Source organism: Equus asinus, chromosome 2 (genome assembly GCF_041296235.1).
Source record: "Equus asinus isolate D_3611 breed Donkey chromosome 2, EquAss-T2T_v2, whole genome shotgun sequence".
In the NCBI taxonomy this organism is placed as follows: Eukaryota; Metazoa; Chordata; class Mammalia; order Perissodactyla; family Equidae; genus Equus; species Equus asinus.
The window spans coordinates 154,382,231-154,404,339 of record NC_091791.1 but is presented as its reverse complement, the minus strand read 5'-3'; the positions used below and the strand labels follow the sequence as shown (position 1 = coordinate 154,404,339).

General features: G+C 41.0%; 1 protein-coding gene across 7 annotated transcripts; it reads right to left on the bottom strand.

Moving 5' to 3' along the window:
- Positions 1-879: 879 nt before the first annotated feature.
- Positions 880-20,109, bottom strand: NDUFAF1 (NADH:ubiquinone oxidoreductase complex assembly factor 1). Of its 7 annotated transcripts, none has more exons than XR_011500216.1 (6): positions 19,951-20,109; positions 14,579-15,230; positions 10,912-11,097; positions 3,011-3,085; positions 2,010-2,390; positions 880-1,884 (listed from the first exon to the last, which is right to left on the bottom strand). XR_011500216.1 is itself a non-coding variant. In XM_070503441.1 (6 exons), the coding sequence occupies exons 2-6, from the start codon at positions 15,152-15,154 to the stop codon at positions 2,241-2,243; spliced, it is 1,053 nt and encodes a 350-aa protein (XP_070359542.1). In that variant the 5' UTR covers positions 15,155-15,230; positions 19,951-20,087; the 3' UTR covers positions 2,150-2,240. The 7 variants fall into 7 exon arrangements, 6 of the variants coding, with proteins under 6 accessions (XP_014712845.1, XP_070359542.1, XP_070359543.1 ...); XM_070503441.1 differs by lacking the exon at positions 880-1,884 and adding an exon at positions 4,473-4,538 and having other exon boundaries at positions 2,150-2,390; positions 19,951-20,087; XM_070503442.1 differs by lacking the exon at positions 880-1,884 and adding an exon at positions 4,473-4,538 and having other exon boundaries at positions 2,150-2,390; positions 19,602-20,007.
- Positions 20,110-22,109: the final 2,000 nt, after the last annotated feature.

The window sequence follows — 22,109 nt, the reverse complement described above, 5'->3', positions numbered from 1 at the left end:
TTCCAAGATTTAGTTAACCAGCTAAGATTAACAGGAGTTTACCTGTACTGTTGGTGTACCCTCTCCTGATGATCCACTCCCACCCCAAGAAGAAATGACCACATCTCACTCTTTTCACAGCACGTGTCTGATCCTGTTATATTTATTATTATACATCTATGAGCCCACAGAACATGGCATACTCCGGGGTGCTTAATAAACTCAGATTTTGCTATCAAGAGGCAGAGATCCGATCAATCAGGAAAACTGGGTAACTGTCAAATACACTGTGGCTGGGAAGGTAAAATGATACAACCACTTTGGAAAAGAGCCTGGTAGTTTCTTTTCTTTTTTTTTTTTTTTGAGGAAGATTAGTCCTGAGCTAACATCTGCTGCCAATCCTCCTCTTTTTACTGAGGAAGACTGGCCCTGAGCTAACATCCATGCCCATCTTCCTCTACTTTATATGTGGGACGCCTACCACAGCATGGCTTGCCAAGCGGTGCCATGTCCACACCCCGGATGGAAACCTGCAAACCCCAGGCCACCAAAGCAGAACGTGCACACTTAACTGCTGCGCCACTGGGCCAGCCCTGAGCTTGGTAGTTTCTTAAAATTAAATGTACATCTACCATATGACCCAGTAATTCTACTCCCAGGTATATACCCAAGAGAAATGAAACACGTGTCCACACAAAAACTTGTATGCAAATATTTACAGCAGTATTATTCATAGTAGCCAAAAAGTGGAGAAAAATCTAACTGTCCATCAGTGGATGAATAGATTAAAAAAGAATATTATACACTAAAAAGTAATGAAGTACTGATAACATGCTACCACATGGATGAACCTCAAAGACATTATGCTAAGTGAAAAGAAGCCAGACACAAAAGATCACATATTGTATGATTCTATTTATATAAAATATCCAGAGAAGATAACCTAAAGAGAAAACAGATTAGTAGTTACCTGGGGCTGGGAGTGGGAATGAACAGTGACTGCAAAGGGGCACTGAGGTTTCTTTTTAGGCTGATGGAAATTTTCTAAAATTAGGTGAACTTTATGTTATGTAAAGTATACCTCAATAAAGTTTTAAAGTTTTAAAAATAAAAAGACAATTACATGAAAATATACAAAATAGACTTTAGGCCAAGATGATGGAAAAAGCTATTAATCAGCCTTTGTGTGTTCTCTTTATTTTAAGCTTGGCGCTCTTAGCATACTCTGGCTATATTAACTTCCTACCTCCTCCTCTCTCTAAGATGACAAGAATTGATCAATTTAAACTGTTAATCAGGGCCTTATTTTTGGCATATGCAATCTCTGTAATACTTAAAATGACTGGAGAAGCTTTGGGGACATTAGCCTAATATCTGAGTGGTTATACTAAAAGTCACTATAAAGTAAGAACTAGTAAGGATCATGCATCTTTGGAGGACCAGCTCTCCAAGTAGGTGTTATGGACTGCATGTTTGTGTCCCCCCAAAATTCCTATGTTGAAACCCTAATTCCCAATGTGATGGTACTTGACAGTGGGGCCTTTGGGAGGTAATCAGGTCCTGAGGGTAGAGCCCTCATGATGGAATTAGTGCCTTTATCAGGAGCAAGACTAGCACTTGTTCCCTCTCGGCCATGAGGATACAGCAAGAAGGCGGCTGGCTACAAGCCAAGAAGTGGACACTCACCAGACACCAGATCTGCAGGCACCTTGATCTTGGACTTCCCAGCCTCCAGAACTAGGAGAAATAAATGAATGTTGTTTAAGCCACCCAGTCTATGGTGATTTTTACAGCAGCCCAAGAAGACTAAGACAGTAGGCATCTCTTCCCAGTGACTTCTACAGCATCCTTAATATTCTTTGGCAGTCTCCTTTCCTCAAAGGTAGATTAGAAAACAGAAGAAACCTATAAGGAATAGAGTGGTAGAAAGTCATCAACAGTAATGTCAGAGACTCCTTGCTTTGGAAACCACCTACTCTTGTAGGAATTATTCCTAATAGGAATCATTCTAGCCAAAAACAGTTACTTACATAGTACTTCTGCATGAGTCCTTGCATTCTATAAGTTAAGGTAAAGCTCAGAATCTGGTTTCATGCTGTGTTTCCCTCTTTATAGTCCCTTTTAGCAGCAGCATTTAGCTTTGTCTCAGGGAATACATACTAGCCATTAGTTGGTTGCCATCAAAGAAATACTTTATTTTGTCTGTGTCATTGTGGATCCTACAACTCTCAGTTTAATAACACAAAACTACCACATAATCTCTATTTAAAAAGTCTTGGGTTAAGCTCTGGAGAATTTTCATAGGCAAATTCTTCTGTGTGGGCTGGATCAGTAAACACTCCAATAAAATCTATTTCCAGGAAGAAGGGACCATCCACTTTATCAGCCAGGGTGAATCCGATAGAAGAGATCTAAATTTAAAATAGAGAAATTGATCAAAATCCCACACTGATGTGCTGACGTCATTCCTGAGTTTTCAACTTCCATGAGGGGATTACTATAGCTGGGCCTTTAAACTTCCATGAGGGGATTACTATAGCTGGGCCTTTAAACTTCCATGAGGGGATTACTATAGCTGGGCCTTTGAACTGTCAGTCCTTAGCAAGTCTACCACACTCCTCATACGCTGCAGCAAATTATAAGAGGAAGTACAGGGCTGCTTTTCTTTCCACATTCTACTTCCTCTCCTCTCCCTTTAAAGTAGTGCCACTTAAGACTAGTGACGACAACATGGATGTCTAATGGAGGTTCCTTGAAGCTCTCCTGAACTCTAATACCGTTCTCTTATTTTAAAGCTAAAATAAAATGCAGGCATGCTGAGAAGATGACCATTCTGAGACCCCTCCAGGATGGAGAGCTGCCTCACAGGATAGGTCTGAGTCAACATCTCTCTGGGTATAACGGGGGGCCTTGAGTAGGAATTGTCATCTTTCATTTGTCAGCCCTCAAAAATGGACTGAACTCATCCTCACAGGAGTTCTGTTTCACTAGAGATAATACAGTTCTGAGTGAAAGTACAGGAAAATGTTACCTTGTCAAGCAGAAGCTGGTACTGGGCATCCCGGATTCTTCCTTGATTAGAGAAGAAAAATTTGGAGAAAGGAATCTGAAAGAAGAAACCATTTACTTCATAGATGAAATGTAAGCAACTGAGGCATTTGTATGGAATTGCAATGATAAAACAATAATTCTAAATTATTTAATATATGCAGTTATGACAAGTGGCCAGTCATTTGGATCATAGATATAAATTTTTTTAAATGAAATAACATAAACACCAGAAGAAAACAGATGAAAACCTTTCTAACCAGAAGTCCCACTGGAAAAGTGATACAGTAGAGTACAACTATAACTTTCTGATGGCAAAAGACAAAGGGTAAACTAGGAAAAAAAATTTGTAAGATTTATGGACAAAAACTAGTATCCTAAACACAAAACTTTTTTTTTTTTTTAAGATTGGCAGCTGAGCTAACAACTGTTGCCCATCTTCTTTTTTTTTTTTCTGCTTTTCCTCCCCAAATTCCTCAAGTGCATAGTTGTATATTTCAGTTGTGGGTCCTTCTAGTTGTGATATGTGGGACACTGCCTCAACGTGGCCTAATGAGCAGTGCCATGTCGGAACCGATCCAAACTGGCGAAACCCTAGGCCGCCGAAGCAGAGCACGCGAACTTAACCACTCAGCCACGGGGCCGGCCCCCTAAACACAAAACTTTTACAAATAACTGAGAAAAAGATTAAACAACCCAGTAGAAAGATGGGAAGAAACACGCGCACTTGTATACTGTTAGTAGGAGTGCAAATTAGTACCACTCTTAGAGGGCAGCTGGAGATTGCAGCAGGCAGGATTCTAAGATGCCCCTCAAGATGTCCACCTTCTGGTGTACAGACACCTTCTTCCAGGTATTCAAAGACTAATCTCAGTGCTGCTGGGGAGGGACTGTGCAGAAGTAAGGTCCCAAATCAGGTGACATTAAAATAAGGAAGATTATCCTCTGTAGACCTGACAAACACTTTTAAGCCCATAGAAGGGACTCTGATGAAAGAGATTAGAAGCCTAAGAGGGCTTCCAGAGGTTGGGCGGGGAGGGGGCCACTTCCCACTGCTGGCTTTGAAGGTGGAGCTAAATGGCAAGGAATACAGGCAGCTTCTAGGAGCTGAGAGTGGCCCCCAGCTGACAACCAGCGAGGAAATAAGGATGTCAGTCCTACAATCACAGGGACTGAATTTGGCCAACACCCAGAATGAGCCTGGAAGTGGATTCTTCCCCAGAGCCTGCAGGAAGAACACAGCCCAGCTGACACCTTGATTTCAGCCTCTAAGGTCCCAAGCATCAAACCCAGCCACACCGTGTCCCAACTTATGACCTACAGGACTGTGAGTGAACAAATGTGTGTTGTTTTAAGCTGCTAAATTTAGTAATTTGTTATGTAGCAATAGAAAACTAACACAGCAATTTCTAGCAAAATTTGAAATGCCGTTAACTTTGACTTACCAATTTCACTTTTAGGAATTTATATTTTAGATAAACTCTAACAAACACATAAAGATATAGCTTTTTCTAATAGAAAAAAAGAAAAATACAGGAATGGTTAAATAAATTATGGTGCAGCCATACAATTGAATACTATACAGCTACTTTTAAAAATGAAGTAGATCTACACAGGATGCAATGGGAAGACTTCCACAATATACTTTTAGTAAAAAAGGAAGATACAGACAAAATCTATAGTATAATCTCATTTATATTTTTCTAAAAAGGTCTCAAAAAAACCCTAAATAAATACTGAAGACTAATGATAAGCATGTTCAGGGGCAAAATGTACTGATGTCAGCAACTTACTTTAAAATAAAAACATAGATTTAAAACAAAGATAGATTGATAAACAAATAGGAGGAAGGCTAGGCAGATATAAAGTAAATACAGCCAACATGTTCCTTGAGAAATGCAGGTGGTGGCTATCTGGACATTCACTATGCCATTTTAATTTTTATGTCTGTCTGAGATTTTTCATAATAAAATGTTGAGGAAAACAAGAAAGAAAAAAATTCTTCTTCAATATTAACAGAAATGTCTTGAAGGATATGCCAGAAACTGTTAACAGTGCTTGTCTCTGGGAGATTGACATGGAGTCTGAGGAGGAGGGACCTGTTTTTCCCTTGTAGAAAGTGTACTAATTGCTTATATCACAGACAAAAGGCCAATCTCCGAATAAAGAGTTCCTAGAACCCGAGGGGAAAAAAGGCCAACCACCAACAGAAAGACAAGCAAAAGACATGAACAGACACTTCACAGAAAAAGAAATACAAATTGGCCCTTAAAGACATGAATAGGTGTTCAATCTCACTCATAACAAGAGAAATGCAAATCAAAACTACACTGAGAATTACCATTTCTCACTTATCAGACTGGCAAAAATCCAAAAGTTTGACAATTTACTCCAGTGGTGAGGCTGTGGAAACAGCCACTGTTATTTCATTACTGATGGGAGAGCAAAAATGGTACAAATCCTTTGGAGGATGCTTTGACAATATAGATCGAAATAACAAAGCATTTACCCTTTGCACGGTCATCTCACTTGGAGGAAGTCAGCCTAAAGACATACCTGTACGTACACAAAATGACCTTGCACGTGGGGGTGTTCCTGGCAACATGATTTACTATAGCAATTGGGAACATTCCAAGTGTCCATCAACACAGGACTTGTTCAATCAACTGTGGGCTATCCACAAATACCAAACAAAATAACAATGAAGAATAACTCCATGTAGTGATATGGAAGTTTTCCAGGATCTAAATTTAAAAAATATAAACAGGTGCAGAAGGTGCATAAAGTATGCTATTTTTATTTTTGAGTTAAAAGAGGGAGAAAATAATATACATTCATATTTGCTTGTGTTTGAATAAAGAAACTACAAAGCTACCCAAGAAACTAATAAAAGGGGTTACTATAGAGGGTGGGCGGGAAAAGGGTGAACAGGAACATGAGTGGGAATGAGACTTCTCAATGTACATCTCTTTATATCATTTTGATTTTTGAACCAAAAAATAAAAACGAATTTTAAAAAATAAAATGTACTGTTCAGATTATCACCAAAAACACTTGTTCACACAAAAACAAATGCAATTCAAAGCTGATACAATAAGCCACCATTGCACAAGATCATGTTGCTCACACAGCAAATCTAAGTGTAGTCACATCCTCATTTCAACTGCTCCCTTCATTTCTGTCAAACCAACCTGGAAGGGACCCCTTCTGTGAATTTCTCATTTTAAATCCTAGTTTGGCACTTCATCTACCTCATCATTTAAAATCTATTTTGGAAATGGAATCAACGCTACCTGCTTGCCATCCAAGGAGTATGTGTCACCCACCCCACTGGTCCCCTCAAACTAATCTCTTTTTAGGCACATAACTGTCTAAGACCACTCTCCACACCAAGCGAACTGGAAATTTTGAGCCTGGAAAAAACTGAAGAAGGAACATTCAATCTGTAAAGCTTGAATAAAAAGAAAAGGATAAATAGTTGTTTTCTGTCTACAAGTAACAGAAAACTAATACACAGTTCTTCCAACATTTTCCTGTTTTCTCTATAATCAGAGCCTCCTACTTCCATTTACCAAAGGAGAATTATTCATGAAGTGAACAATTGATAACATTTGATTTTTAAAAATCTCTTCCCCAACACTTTCCCTTATTTATCTTTTTAAAAAATTATTTTATTGGGGTCATATTGGCCTACAGCATTGTGTAAATTTCAGGTGTATATTATTATATTTCAGTTTCTGTATAGAAACTGCATCATGTTTACCACTAACAGTCCAGTTTTTATCTGTCACCACAAATATGTGCCTGTTTACCCCTTTCACCCTCCCTCACCTCCTTCTCTTCTGGTAACCACTAATCCTTCTCCTTACCTATGTGTTTGTTGATCTTCCACATATGAGTGAAATCATATGGTGTCTGTCTTTCTGTTTGACTTATTTTGCTCAGTATAATACCCTCAAGGTCCATCCATGTTGCTGCAAATGGCACAATTTTGTCCTTTTATGGCTGAGTAGTGTTCCATTGTATAAATAATAATTCCCCATCTTTGCCCCTGGTAACTTTTGTTCTACTTTCTGACTGTATGAATTTGCCTATTACCTCATATAAGTGGAATTATAAAATATTTGTCTTTTTGTGTCTAGCTTATTTCATGTAGCATAATGTCTTCAAGGTTCATCCATGTTGTAACATATATCAGTACTCCATTCTTTTTTGTGACTGAATAATATTCCATTGTATATATACACATCTTCTTTATCCATTCATCTATTGATGGGCACTTGGGCTGCTTCCAAGTCTTAGCTATTGTGATTAATGCTGCAATGAACATATGAGTGTACTTATCTTTTTGAATTACTGATTTCATGCCCTTTGATAAATACTTAGTAGTGGGAAAACTGGATCACATGGTAATTCTATTTTTAATTTTTTGAGAAATCTCCATACTATTTTCCATAGTAGCTGCACAGTTTGCATTCCCACCAGCAGTGTATGAGGGTTCCCTTTTCTCCACCTCCTTTCCAACATTTATTATTTCTCATTTTGTTAACTATAGCCATTTTGACAGGTGTAAGGTGATACCTCACTGCAGTTCTGATTTGTTACCTAATAATTAGTGATGTTGAACATCTTTTCATGTGCCTGTTGGCCATTTATAATCTTCTTTGGAAAATGTCGGTTCATAACCTCTGCCCATTTTTTGATTGGATTTTCATTTTTTTGTTGTTAAGTTGTATGAGTTCTTTATGTATTTTGGAAATCAATCCCCTGTCAGATAAATGGTTTGCAAATACTTTCTCCCAGTTGGTGGGCTGTCTTCTCATTTCGTTCATAGTTTCCACTGCCTTGCAGAAGTTTTTTTGTCTCATGTAGTCCCATTTGTTTATTTTTTCTTTTGTTTCCCTTGCCTGAGTAGACATGGTATTTGAAAGAAGCTGCTAAGACTGATGTCAAAGAGTGTACTGCCTATATGTTCTTTTAGGAGTTTTATGGTTCCAGATCTTACATTCAAGTCTTTAATCTATTTTGAGTTAATTTTTGTGTATGGTGTAAGATAATGGTCTACTTTCATTCTTTTGCATATGGCTGTCCAGTTTTCCCAACACCGTTTATTGAAAAGACTCTCCTTTCTCCGTTGTATATTCTTGGCTCCTTTGTCTAAGATTAGCTGTCCACAGATGTGTGGTTTCATTTCTGGGCTTTCAATTCTGTTCCATTGATCTGTGTGTCTGTTTTTGTGCCAGTACCATGCTGTTTTGATCACTATAGCTTTGTGGTATATATATATATATATATATATATATATATATATATTTTAGGAAGATTAGCCCTGAGCTAACTGCTGCCAATCCTCCTCTTTTTGCTGAGGAAGACTGGCCCTGAGCTAACATCGTGCCCATCTTCCTCTACTTTATATGTGGGATGCCTACCACAGATGGCTTTGCCAAGCAGTGCCATGTCCGCACCTGGGATCCGAACCGGCAAACCCCAGGCAGCTCAAGTGGAACGTGCGCACTTAACTGCTGTGCCACTGGGGCGGCCCCTGTAGTATATTTTGAAGTCAGGGATTGTGATGCCTCCAGCTTCGTTCTTTTTTCTCAAGATTGTTTTGGCTCCCTCAATAATTTAAAGAGAACTGTTGCAAAAAACTATTACTTCCAGCCAAAGATTATAACTATGTGTATTTTCAGGAAAGAAAGTAATTGTTAATGATTAAATAAATGGTAGTGATACTGGAGAATAATTGGCAATGTGCAGCAAAAAAGCCCTTAAAAATGTACATATCATTTATTCTAGGAATTTTATTTCCAGGAATATATCCTAAGAAAATAATTAGGGATGTTTACCTCAGAGTTTGGTCTCATAATGAAAAACTCTGAAAACAACCCAAATGTACCAATAAAAGAGGATGGATTAAGTAAATTGTGCTCTATTTCTATACTAAAATATCACAGACATTAAAAATGATGTACAAATATATTTCAACAGAATGTTGTATATAAAATCAGTTCAGTGAACAAAATACACATAAAACAGCATTAGCACAATACCATTTTTGTTAAAAAAAAGTATAAATAGAAAAGTGTGGTTACACTAAAATGAAAATAATATTTTACCTATCAGTAGTGGTACTTCAAGATTTTTTCCTTTTCTGCATTTTGCAAATTTTCTATAATGAAATACTTCTTTAATAATCCATTATACATATTATTTGTATACAAGTGTTACATGTCATAATTTTTTGGTTATATATCCATATTAGTGCACAAATATGTAACTGAGTGCCTATTTTATGTTAGGCGCTATTCTAGGTATAGGGGAAGCAGCTATGAATAATACAGACAAGGTTCTGCTCTCAGAATTTACGGATTTATGTTCCAGGGGAGTAGCATAGAGAATGACAATAAACCAAGAGTAAAATTCCTTTTAAAAAATTTTTTGAAAGTAAAAATAGGGGCCTGGTGGCATAGTGGTTAAGTTCACGCGCTCCACTTTGGGAGCCCAGGGTTTACCAGTTTGGATCCCGGCTGCAGACCTACACACCACTTATCAAGCCATGCTGTGGCAGGCGTCCTACATATAAAATAGAGCAAGATAGGCACAGATGTTAGCTCAGGGCCAATCTTCCTCAGCAAAAAGAGGAGGACTGGCAGCAAATGTTAGCTCAGGGCTAATCTTCCTCAAAAAAAAAAGTAAAAATAATTTTACTCAGTGATAAATTCTATGAAAAAATTAAACAGGGTGGTGTTACTGAAAGTGACTGAGTTAGAGGGTGCAACTTTAGCTAGAGGGATCAGGAAAGGCCTGAGGTGACTTTTGAGCTGAGAAGTGAATGATACAAAGAGAAAGCAGGTGAAGATATGGGGGAAGAGCACAGCAGCACATACAACAGTAAGTACAAGGCTCTGAGACAGAAAAGAGCTTGCTGAGTCTGACCCACAGCAGAGGGGCCAGTGTGGAGGAGGGAGGTAGAACGGCCATGTGGGCCACGTTAAGGAGTTCGGACTTTATTCTAATTGTAAGGAGAAACTACTGGAGGGTTTTAAACATGTGAGTGATGCAATCTGAACTAATGAATCACTCTGGCTGCTGTGTGAAGAGTAGATTTTAAGGGGCAAGAGGACAAAGAAGGAAATCAATAAAGAAGCTGCTGCAGTAATCCAAAGGCCTGGATTAGGGTTTGAGTAGAAGAGATGGCTAGAAAAGATCAGATTCTGGGTGTACTCTGGAAGTAGAGGTGACAGGACTTACTGATCAACTGGATGCAGGGTGAGGGAGAAAGGAAGCCAGGATGACCCTTAGGTTTGAATATAAGCAAAATGGGGACTTTCTTTTGAATTTATGGATTAAAAATCTTCAGTAGGCAGAAGGAATGAGTACTTGATTTTGCCCTCACTTCCTGAATTTCCACTTATTTTCCTCCAGGTTAACATCATTTACCATCTCAAAGCTTCTTCTCACTCACAAAATAAGACTGCTTTATATTACCAAGAAATAAAAATTTTTATGATTGTAAAGTATGAAGTGTTTATTTCTCTTAAGGGAGCCTTTCTATTAACGTAGGGACACTAGCTTAGTGGAGTTGCCTGGAGGAGATGACATGGCAGAAACTTAAAAAGAAACATCTACTTGGGCACAGAGCAGAGATGTACCCATGACTTAGCATGGACCTGGCCAGATCCTTATCAAAAACATTTACTGGTAGTAAGCTAACATACATATTAATGAAAGAAAAAGTCAATTATGTCAGTCTTGCCCCCAGGTCCTCTTCCCTCCTTCCCTCCCCACATCTTTCAAGAAGGATTAGTAAGAAAAAAAAACTACAATGTAACCATAATCTCAAGAGACCTTATTTTCATAAACAGTAAAGACTTGTGCTGTTACCTTGACATCCTGCCAGTAGGGCCCCCCCCGGGTGAACATGAAGTAACTGTATATCTGATTCTTCCTCTGGATTATATCCGTGTCCTCCCTGATATTCACCATCCAAGGCCGACCATCTCCACGGACACGGAGATACAGTGTGTTAAACTGGGACCAATCATAAGACCTCTTTCTCTCAAAAGGGCCCTAAGGTACAAAAAGGAAAGTTAATTTCACCTCATTTTCCACTATTAGCAAAATGTGAGTCATCACCAAGTCAGCAGCATCAAAAGGTTCCACTAACCATTTTTCTGCCTTTTTTGGCTTTCTACTACCATAGACAGGTAAATCTAGTGATTCTTATTTTAGTACAAAATCCTGACAGAGTTATGTTTCTAAGGTAATGTTTAAGACGTGATTGGCTCAGGACAGCGTTCACCTGGGGAAGGCACTCACCTGTGTTCACAGAATGGCAGTGAATTACTGTATGTACTTTCCTTCCCTCGTCCTTCCCTCAGAGCCATGGCTTCTGAGTAGGCCATTTTATGACAGCTGTCTTCCCATAAATGAGAAAACTATGAAAAATCTCAAGTTTTAAAACTGATATTTTGGGGGCCAGCCTGGTGGTCTAGTGCTTAAGTGTGTGCTCCACTTCAGCGCCTGGAGTTTGCCGGTTCAGATGCAGATCTATACACCACTCACCAAGCCATGCTGTGGCGGCATCCCATATACAAAACAGAGGAAGACTGGCACAGACGTTAACTCAGGGACAATCTTCCTCAAGTAAAAAGAGGAAGATTGGCAACAGATGTTGGCTCAGGGACAATCTTCCTCATCAAAAAAACCTGATATTTTATAACAACAGTTACCATCCATTGAACACTTACATGAAGCACCTTGCATGCATAATTTAATCATCACAACAGCCCTGAGGTAGGTACTATCATTGTACTCCATTTTACAGACGAAGAAACTGAGCACTCAACTAATTAGTGGTAGATCCAGCCCTGTTAAACTCCAAAATCTGTGTTCATAAAAACTATCAATGCTGTCTCTCTCTCTCTCTAAAAGTGAGATTTAGTGTTAACTTCCAAACGTGTTTGTTTCTATCAATCTCAGAGGTACTCTGACTTCAAGAATACCAGTGCTCAGATATGAACGATTATTTACTAGCTGTGAACTTTGGCCAAGTTACTAAATCTCCCCAGGACTCAGTTTCCTCATCTGTAAAATTGGGGTGATCATACCTTACAGGGTTGTCGTGAGGAATAAAAGGGATAGCGCATATAAAGTAATCAGCACAAGGATTGGCAGGGTGACTTAACAAATGTTAGCAACTAATTTAATGACTCCAAAGTGGGTATCCAGCCAGAAAATTATTTTCTCCTGTGGACTGACCCGATCCATTCTGTGGATTTTCAGGTCCAGAAAAAAAGATCTTGTATGCATAGTTTGTTGCCTCCCAAAGAACACATACCTTTCTCTTTCATCATTATCAGGAGAGAGGTAGCCTAATACTACTCCTAACATTTGCCTTTCTCTTTAAAGCACAATATCCAAGCAAACATTCAGAGGCTGTGGCCAAGGCCAGGCACAGGAGCCTCTCCAGGGCCACCCTGAAACGACGCCTGGTCAGCAAATTGGCAAAAAGCCACAGACTAGCAGTCAGACGAAGGAGCTGACCTAAGGAACTTTGGAAAATAGGGTTCTGACTGGAAACTGTGAGGCTAAAGACAAAAGAAACTATACATAAACACTGTACTCTGGAAGGTAAAGTTGTTTCTCACAGGGTTATGGGTTAAAAATTCTAGGGGCTGGCTGCGTGGCATAGCAGATAAGTTCAGCTCACTCCACTTCGGGGGCCCAGGTTCACGGGTTCGGCTCCTGGGCGTGGACCTACACCACTCGTCAACCATGCTGTGGTGACAAACCACATACAAAATAGAGGAAGACTAGCACAGATGTTAGCTCCGGGCTAATCTTCCTCAGGAAAAAAAAAATCTAAAACTGCTTGACATGTATAGTGAGGCTGAATTAATAATTAAATGGACGGTGAACGGTGGGAGACAGGTTTCTCAGTGCTACAGAGAGAAATTACATATAAACAAGGGGAAAGCTAGAATGAATCACATGGTCCTAGATTAGTCAGAACATTAAGGTGAACTCATATTTAGCATAACATAGATACAATTATAGATGTGAGTTTCCACAGGTTGATATGCATACATGTATTTCCTAGCTGTGTCCACTGAGAGGGCCTAGAAGTAGTGCCAACCAGGAGGAACAAGGACACCGTGCACAGATCTCAGTTTCTAATACCATTCTCCAAAAAAAGGAACCAAGGCCCCTTTGAGAAATGGATAATTCTAGGGTTGGAACAGGGAAAATACAAGTTGAGCTTAGAGCATCTTGTAGTCCCAAAAAGTGCTCAAAAAACAAAAGGATGGGGGCACGTCAAAGGGACAGGAGCCAACCTGAAAGAGCTCCCAATGGCCAAAGCTGGAACAATTTGAGTAACAAAATAAATAACACAATATTGGATTATAATCCAAAGTGTGAGTTCATACTAAATGACTGACTGAATAAATAGGCGTGGGAGAAGAAACAAATCTTCCTTACTGAAGAATCCCAAATAATTTATGTAAACACCACCCCTTCCAGGAGATAGAGCTTAATCTCACGGCCCACCACACGCAGTGAATGTAGGTGCGCTCAGTGACTTGCTTCCAAAGAACAGAGTATGGAAACGAGAGAAAAACAAGTGACTGAACAACGGAGTAACCTGGCAAACACTACCTTGACCTGGTCATCAAGGTTAACACATCAGTGATAAGTCATGTTGCTAGCATGTACCCCTGAGATGATGTGATGAGAAGGTACTTCAACTCTGTGGTATTATTCCTAAAAACCCAGAACCCCAGTCTAACCAGGACAAAAAAATCAGAAAACCCCCAGTTGAGGGTCATTCTACAAAATACCTGATCAGAATTTCTCAAATCCTCAGGAACAATAAGAAAAGACTAAGAAACTGTCACAGACAAGAGGAGACTAAGGAGACATGACAATAGATGCAATGTGGTATTTTGGAATAGAAAAAGGGTATTGGTGGGAAAACTAATGAAATCCAATAAAGTCTGGAATTTACCTAATAGGAATGTACCAATGTTAGTTTCCTAGTTGTGACAAATGGACTGCAGTAATGTTAAGATGTTAACAATTGGAGAAGCTGGGTGAGGGGTATATAGGAACTCTCTGCACTCAATCTTTGCAATTTTTCTGTAAATCTAAAACTACTCTAAAATTAAAAGTTTACTTAAAAAAAAAGCCACAAGCCGACCCTACATCCACTCTAAGGAACCCCTGGACATTACCGGTTCCATGGTCTATGATAGAGGAGATACGAATCTCCCCAGATCATTTTTCAAATGTCTAACCTCTCAGAGCTCCTCAAACATAAGAATGCCCCCCATGGCCCAAGGTGATGCCCAGAAACAAGGAACTCCTCCTCAAGAACCACTTCCCCTTTGTGCTGCCACTTTATACTTGTGCCCAGTAGTTATTTAACCCCACACGCAGAAGAGATGACAGGTGTTCTCATTTCCAGAAACAAAAGTTGTCTGCTACAGTCCATGCTACAGTGAAGTTCACCCAGTCCACTAGAAAACTGAGGCTCCTGGGCCTCACCTACCCTTGGAATCCTGGATATCATTGCACAGTACCCACTGCGGCTGCTCTCCCCATCCTGAGGTGTGTCAGAGCTCAGAGTGCCATACAGCAGTGCACTTTGGTTATTCTTGCCCATTTTCAGGAACGCTTCACTTCTGCCTCCAATTGTCTTATCAGAAGTCACTATCCACTTATCCAAATCTTCTTTTCCACGGAACTTCCAGACAACCCTCGCTTGTTCCAGCAAGACCTCATGCAGAGGGCGGCCTTCAGGGCCTATCCAGCGATTCACAATATCATCCTTCAAACGCCAAAAATGGTTCTTTAATTCATCTTTAATTGCTTTATCAAAACTAACTTCAGGCTTCTCCTCAGGACAGGTTATATCCAACGCAACATCTCTTTGGTGATGTCCTTGCAAATCCCCTTCAGTCTTCCTCTGAGAGGAAGCTTTGCCAGGAACAGCCGCTGGTTTCTGAAGACTACTGGAACAATAGTCTGCAAAGCGAGTACCCAAAAATGGATACAAGGCAACACTTGGCTTTGGGCATTTTCTGAGAATACAAGTGCCATTCAGCAATTTGTGAACCAAAGCCATGGTAATAAAAAGTCAAAATGTAAATTTCTCGCTGGGCTACCAGGAAAAGAAGTTGCAGCAAATAGCCCAATTTCACCTATAACAGAAGAGACATTGAAGAGTTACCAGTATAGTAACGAATGTACCACAATTTCAGATTCAACATGGATCATGTATTATGAAATTCATGAACTTACTTTCTAATCCTATAAATATTTACCCAGGCCCTACTATGAGCAGAGCACTATTTGCACTGTACGTAATGCATCCCACTGCAGTGTGAAAAAAAAAAAACACCAAGATGAATAAAAACACAGGCCCCTTCATGGAGCTAATGATCAACCCAAAAATTATTCAAGTATGTGCTAAAAGCCACCTAAAGAGGTTTCATCAATTTTAAAGCAAATTTTTATGCTGGATTTTTAAAGAAACAATTGGTTCCTAAAATAAAATATTAAATCAATTCACTCTAAGACCTCAGCCAAGTGACTGGACACTCTAGTACTTCATCTGTGAAAAAACAGACTACATGGGGCTGGCCCCGTGGCCGAGTGGTCGGGTTCGCACACTCTGCTTTGGTAGCCCGGGGTTTCGACGGTTCGGATTCTGGGCGTGGACATGGCACTGCTCATCAGGCCATGCTGAGGTGGCGTCCCACATGCCACAACTAGAAGGACCCACAACTAAAAATACACAACTATGTACCGGGGGGCTTTGAGGAGGAAAAACGGGGGGAAAAAAAGGGACTATAGTGAGCATTCTATGTGGAGTCAGAAAACTAGGACTTGACACCTGGCTCTGCCCACTTACTAGGTTATGAGTACTGTGAATATTGGCAATTTCATATGGCTAAACGGAATAAAGCTGTTTACCCTCAGTTAAAGCAGTTGATCTTTTGAGGCCTCCATTTCCAGAGGGGTAAGGCTGTGTTAATACCTCTGCCACTTACGTAAAGGGATTCTTCAGAGGATCAGATGGTCTCTCTGATGCATTAAGTCTGACAAGATCCCCAAGATTCTTCATGTCTAACAAGCTCCTAGCCCACACTCCACACTGTGAGTAACAATGCTTTGACCATGTCACTATTCGAGCTCCTCAAAGAAAGAACCTAAGCAACAGCAGCAATAATACCATAACATTTAAATACTATTCTTAATATTTTCAAACCACTCTGACATAGATTATCTCATAGATTATCTCATTTAACCCACATAAGGATTACCTAATAGGAATGTACCAATGTTAGTTTCCTAGTTGTGACAAATGGACTGCAGTAATGTTAAGATGTTAACAATTGGAGAAGCTGGGTGAGGGGTATATAGGAACTCTCTGCACTCAATCTTTGCAATTTTTCTGTAAATCTAAAACTACTCTAAAATTAAAAGTTTACTTAAAAAAAAAGCCACAAGCCGACCCTACATCCACTCTAAGGAACCCCTGGACATTACCTGGACATTGTAAGACAAGTCAACTAGATATTTCCTTTCTCTAGGAAATTGACACCAACAGGTGAAGTGACTTGCCGAAGCTCACACTGCTAGTCAGTACCAAAGTTAGAACTAGAACTCTAGCCTTAAGTCCTTCCACCAGATGCTGCTGCCTGTCTATATGCAAAACATTAGCAATATAACTTTTATAGCTCTAATAAAATAACAACTTTGCTTTTAGCAGCAACATTTAATGAGTGCTGGCAGGAAGTGCTACCAGAATCAGGAAGGCAAGAATAGTCCCCTCTTCTAACTATTTCAGCTACCCCTAAAAGGAAAGAAAATATGCAAGGCCAATTTCTTTGCTTTTCTCCTATCCTGGCCCCAGAGACCAGAAGAAAGAAAAAGCAAAACCAAAAACTCGCCCACTATTCAGAACACAGTCCTGAATAAGAAACTAAATGGAACACCAAAAACATTTAAAAAAAAAATTTTTTTTTAAGCCTCAGAAATGTCAAAAATCCAACAAACCAGCTTACCTGCTTTAGTTGCCTAAGAGTCCACGTCAAAATGGCTAACTACAACACAGGTCTGGTCATCCTTCTAGAATGCCCCTCCTTCCTCACTGCCCAAATCAGGTGGGTCACACCTTCTCTCTTTCAGATCACTGCACTCTGCTCCCTGCCTCCAGGCTTGCAAACCTTACCTCCGCCTCATCAACCACTCAGCATCTAGAAGGGCCCAACATACAAAAATGATCATTTATCTTCTCTGATTAAAACACTTCAGAGGCGGGGGCCGGCCCGGTGGTGCAGCGGTTAAGTGCGCACACTCCGCTTCAGTGGCCTGGGGTTCATCGGTTCTGATCCTGGGTGCGGACATGGCACCGCTTGGCAAGCCATGCTGTGGTAGGCGTCCCACATATAAAGAAGATGAAGATGGGCACAGATGTTAGCTCAGGGCCAGTCTTCCTCAAAAAAAGAAAACACTTCAGAGGCTCTCTCATGGTCTTCAGAATAAAGCCCAACTTTCTTCACAGGGTCTACAAGACTCCCCCAGATCTGGCCTCTGCTCATTTCTCCAGCCTCACCTCTAGTCACACCCTACTCTGTGCTCCAACCACAGAGAATACTTGTGGTCCATCAGTGTCACCCAGTACTATCTCTCTGGGCTTCAGCTCTTGGCCAATTAATGCTCCTAGGCCAAGAATGCCCTCTACCAATTTTGACTGGCTAATTTATACTTTGGGACTTAGCCTAGACATTGGTTACCTCCTCCAAGAACCCTTCCTTGACTATTCAACTCCACCAAGACCGATGCCCCTCTGATGTCTTCTCACTGCATCCTGGACTTACACTTCCCCTGCTACAGCGTACTACCCAGTTCACTTATCAGTCTCCTCCACCAGACTGGAAGTGTCTTCAGGGGAGAGACTATCTTCACTGTGGTACTCCCAGCTCCCAGTATGGTGCCATGCATGCAGGAGGCTTCTAATATTTGTTGAATAAATAATATCTCCACCTTTCTCCACCTCAGCCATCAGTGTGTTGGTTTAGGGCCTTACTGCTTCTTACCAGGAATACTGCAATTCCCCTAATAAAGGGCTTCTCAAACTTTAGAGTGCCTATGAATCATCTGGGAATTTTGTTAAAATACAGCTTCTGATTTAGTAGGCGTATAATGGGACCTGAGATTCTGCTTTTCTAACAAGCTCCCAGGTGATGCCCTTGTTCTTGGCCCATGGGACACCCTTTAAGTAGCAAAGTCCTAACTCATCCCCCTGGCTCTAATCTCCCCCTCTTCTCCCAATCCATCCTTTGCCTGGCAACAAAAGAGATCTGTCTAAATATGAGGGCACTCCTCTTACAATAATTCAGCAATTCCTCCCAGAAATTCAAACTTCTAAAATTGTACACAAGGCCCTACAAAAGGTGCCCAACTCCCTGGCCTAACCCCCCTGTATCCATGGGCAATACCCTCAGCTCTAATAAGACCAACAGTAATCACATCTGAACACACATACACATAAAAAAGAACATTGTTCAAACCACAAAAGTGACCAAACAGTCTACTATCCTGGCTAATAGGAGTGACTGCTTATCTTGACCAATCATGGCATTAGCCTTACTCTACATAGGTAAGATTCTCCCCCACATTAGATTTACGATAACTAATCGCAGAATTATCTCCACCTCCTGACTACTTTGCTGAAAATCACCTAACACAAGCCTAGATCTAATAATAGCCTCTTCCTGAGACACCCCATGGTTTCCCATGGTGTGAGTTCTCCCGTACTACAAGGAGTAATAACCCGAACTTGTTCAACCATAGGCATGTTCCTGGAGGGAACTGGAGGGCAGTTCTGACTGGTGGGCACTGACATTGCTCTCTCTCCATTTTCTCATAAGAACTTGTGCATACCTCTCACAGAACTTACATAAACTTAGAATCTTGCTCTTATCAGTCTACCTAACTACCCTGACCTCCTTAATCTTAGGGACTATGGCTTGAACATAACTGATGCTCAATAATGTTTGCTGAATAAATGAAAACCATGTAAACAATATGTTTTCACATGGACTAAAAATAGAAAGGAACCAGAAAAAAATAAAAACAGTTGATCACAGGTCCCAGAATCACAGGTAATACTTAAATTTCCCTCACTGATTGTGCTTAAATGATTTTACCTCTACATATACAGGAATCTGGAAAACAAGTAATAAACCCATAAAGTGGAATGTGTACAATCATAAAAATGATTCTGACGAACCCCATGCTTAGGCTACACTACTAAGTGGTAAATAAGGAGGAATCAAAATTGCATATACGCTAACATTAGGAGTATAAAAATGTATGGACAAAAAAGATTTACGGGGGAAAGAAAAAAGGCTTAAAATCGTGTGTAGGCTGATGGAATTGTGAGTAATATTATTCACCTATTTTCCAAACCCTCGGTAGTGCTGTTACTTCTCTAACAATATAACTTTAATTATAAATGTTTTGTTTCATAGTTTTACCAATAAACATAAAGTCAAACCTACTAACTGGACGATCCTGGGCCGAAGTTGACGGTGAGTTTTGATGGCAACGTATCCGATGCAGCTAAAAGCGGGCAGTCTTAGTAAAAAGTGTACATCCAGGGCTCACCATGTGCCAGAAACTGTTCTAAGTGCATTTTCGTTAACTCCTCCCAACAATCCTAAGAGGTACTATTATTATCCCAAGTATAGAGATGAGGAAACGGAGGTTCCAAGATTAAATCACCCGAGGTCACACAGCTAATAAGCGGCAAAACCAACTCTAGAGCCCCGGTGTTTAGCTCCCGATTCGAGTCTGCGGAGCAGTTCAGACGGAATAGTGCCGCGGCCAGGCGACCCCCTCAACCCTCACCTGCTAGGGCAGTGTCGGTCCCCCACGTCCCGAAGGCACCAACACCCGGCCAGCGGCGGCTCGCCTCCCGGGCTGGCGCCCAGCTGCGAGTTCTGCCAAAGTCCTCCCCTTTTCTCAACCGTGCTCTCCACTTTTCCGGTATAAGTCCATCTGCTTTTCCCGTCCGGCGCCAAACTAGGCATTATGACACTAGCGTTCCGGTCCGGTGCGGAGGGCCGAGAAGAGCAGCGAAGACCAAGGAACTGAGGCCTTTGGTCCACCACCTTCCCAAAGGGCCTGGCTTCCACCCCTCCTAATCTCTTCTGCCCTAGGTGAGAAAGTGGGAGGAATTTAGAGACGCTTTTCGCCTGTCTTTCCTGCATCCCGCGTCTTTCAAATAGGACCCAAATATTGCTAACGCCCCTTCGCCCTCAGGTGCCAAGGTAGCCTGGGGCCCCATCTCCCCGCAGTCCCCCAAGAGCTGTCCATGGCCTCAGAGGGCTGGTTCTGCTGGAATTGCCCCCGTGGAATCTTTGGAGACCCAGCACGTACCTGAACAGCAAACCGTCCTACGCACCCTTCCCCAGTCCCGCCCTGTGGGGTCGCCCACTCTTCGGTCTTCTATCGTATTTTGTGCAAACCTCTGTTTGAATCTTCAACATTGTATCTTAATTGTGCATTCACTTCTCACCTCGGCCGGCGCTGTTAGCTTCTTGGGTCCGGAACTGTGCTGCTTTTCCCGTCCCCAGCACCTAGCATCGTGCTGGCAGAAATTAAGCCTCAGCATGAATTTGAATGAATTGTAACACCTGGCAATCAACACCATTCTTCCCCAAAGATCCGAAAGACCTCACCGAATACAATTGCCTTTTCCAAGTTTCCTCCGTTACTCGTTTCCCTGCCACCATCTCTTCCTTCTTGAAATTCTGCTTTGACTTCTTTAGACTCTACCCTTCCCTGGTTCTCCTACCTCCTTGAACCTTCCCCAGCTTCCTCCTTCACCTACTCTTCTTTCTCTTCCCACAATTTTAAATGCGGGTTGTCTCCGAAGCCCAGCCTGGCCTTCCTCTTTCCTAGTTTCAGATATGTTATCTATAGACAATTTGACAATATCTTTCCCTAAACCCCAGCATACATTTCCAAACTCTTGATAGCAGTTCCAGCTGTGGGATATACCACTAACATCTCAAAATCAGTATGTCTAAAACTTAATGTACCATTTACCCTTATTAACTCCTTCCTTTTAGCTTCCCTATTTCTGTAAATGCCCACATCTTCTAAGCTGGAAATCCTTGGCTTCTCTCCTTAAAATCTCCTCTTACTGACCCTAAATCCTATTGAATTCTCTTCGCTGTCTTGGATCTTCCCCTCCTTTCCAAACCCAGTGAAACCTGAATAGTTATTGCCCTTATACAACTTACGCTCAATCTACTGATTGCCCTACTCTGGACACGACAGTTTGTCTATTTCCGTTTTTAAATATGGCTCCCAGAGCTAAACACCATATTGCTTTGGCCTCTAGACATGCCACTGTGTAAATTCTAAGCCCTCCATAATCTCCTGTTCCATCTATACTACTCATACGTATCCTCAATTTCTCATCCCACCTGGTATCTGCCTAAACCACACTCATTCCTCCTCATAATGGAGTTAATATTTTCTATGCTCAGCATTCCTCTGTCTTCCACATCCCAAAAGTTTAGTCTCAGGTGTTTACATGACACCCCCACACACACTTCAGCTGTTTGGTCCAGTGGTAGGCATCTGATCAGGATTTGGCCAATCAGCTTATTCCCAGGGATTTTCTGAACTAAAACTAGAAAAGCGCCCTTTTGACCCTGGTGTCTCCTGTGTCTCCCTGAGGAGCTCCTGAGCTGCCTGCTAATACTGTGAAGAAAATTGGTTTGCAGCAAGAGAAAATAAAATCAGGTGCTGAGAAAGACAGAAGGGAGAGAATAAAAGAAGGTCCAGTCAAGCATTTATATTGTGGCTTCTAGTTGGTCCTCCCATGGCTTAGCTATTTAGTCGTTCCTTGACTTCTAAGCACCAATAAATTCCTTTTACCTAAATTAATCTGAGTTGGGTTTCTATCACTTGCAACCTATAGGTCTTAATTGATACATTGATTCCACCTATTCAGAACACACCTTAAATCCTATGCTCTCTTTAAAAACTTTCCC

Bases quoted from the DNA above. Each gene is read 5' to 3' on its own strand.
- NDUFAF1 (XM_070503441.1), bottom strand. From the start codon at position 15,154: ATGGCTTTGGTTCACAAATTGCTGAATGGCACTTGTATTCTCAGAAAA. The intron at 4,539-10,911 runs GTAACAGCACAA...TTTTTCTATTAG, and splicing joins CCTACTGGCAGGATGTCAAG to AAAAAGCTATATCTTTATGT. The intron at 2,391-3,010 runs GTAACATTTTCC...TTTTAAATTTAG, and splicing joins ACCAGCTTCTGCTTGACAAG to ATCTCTTCTATCGGATTCAC.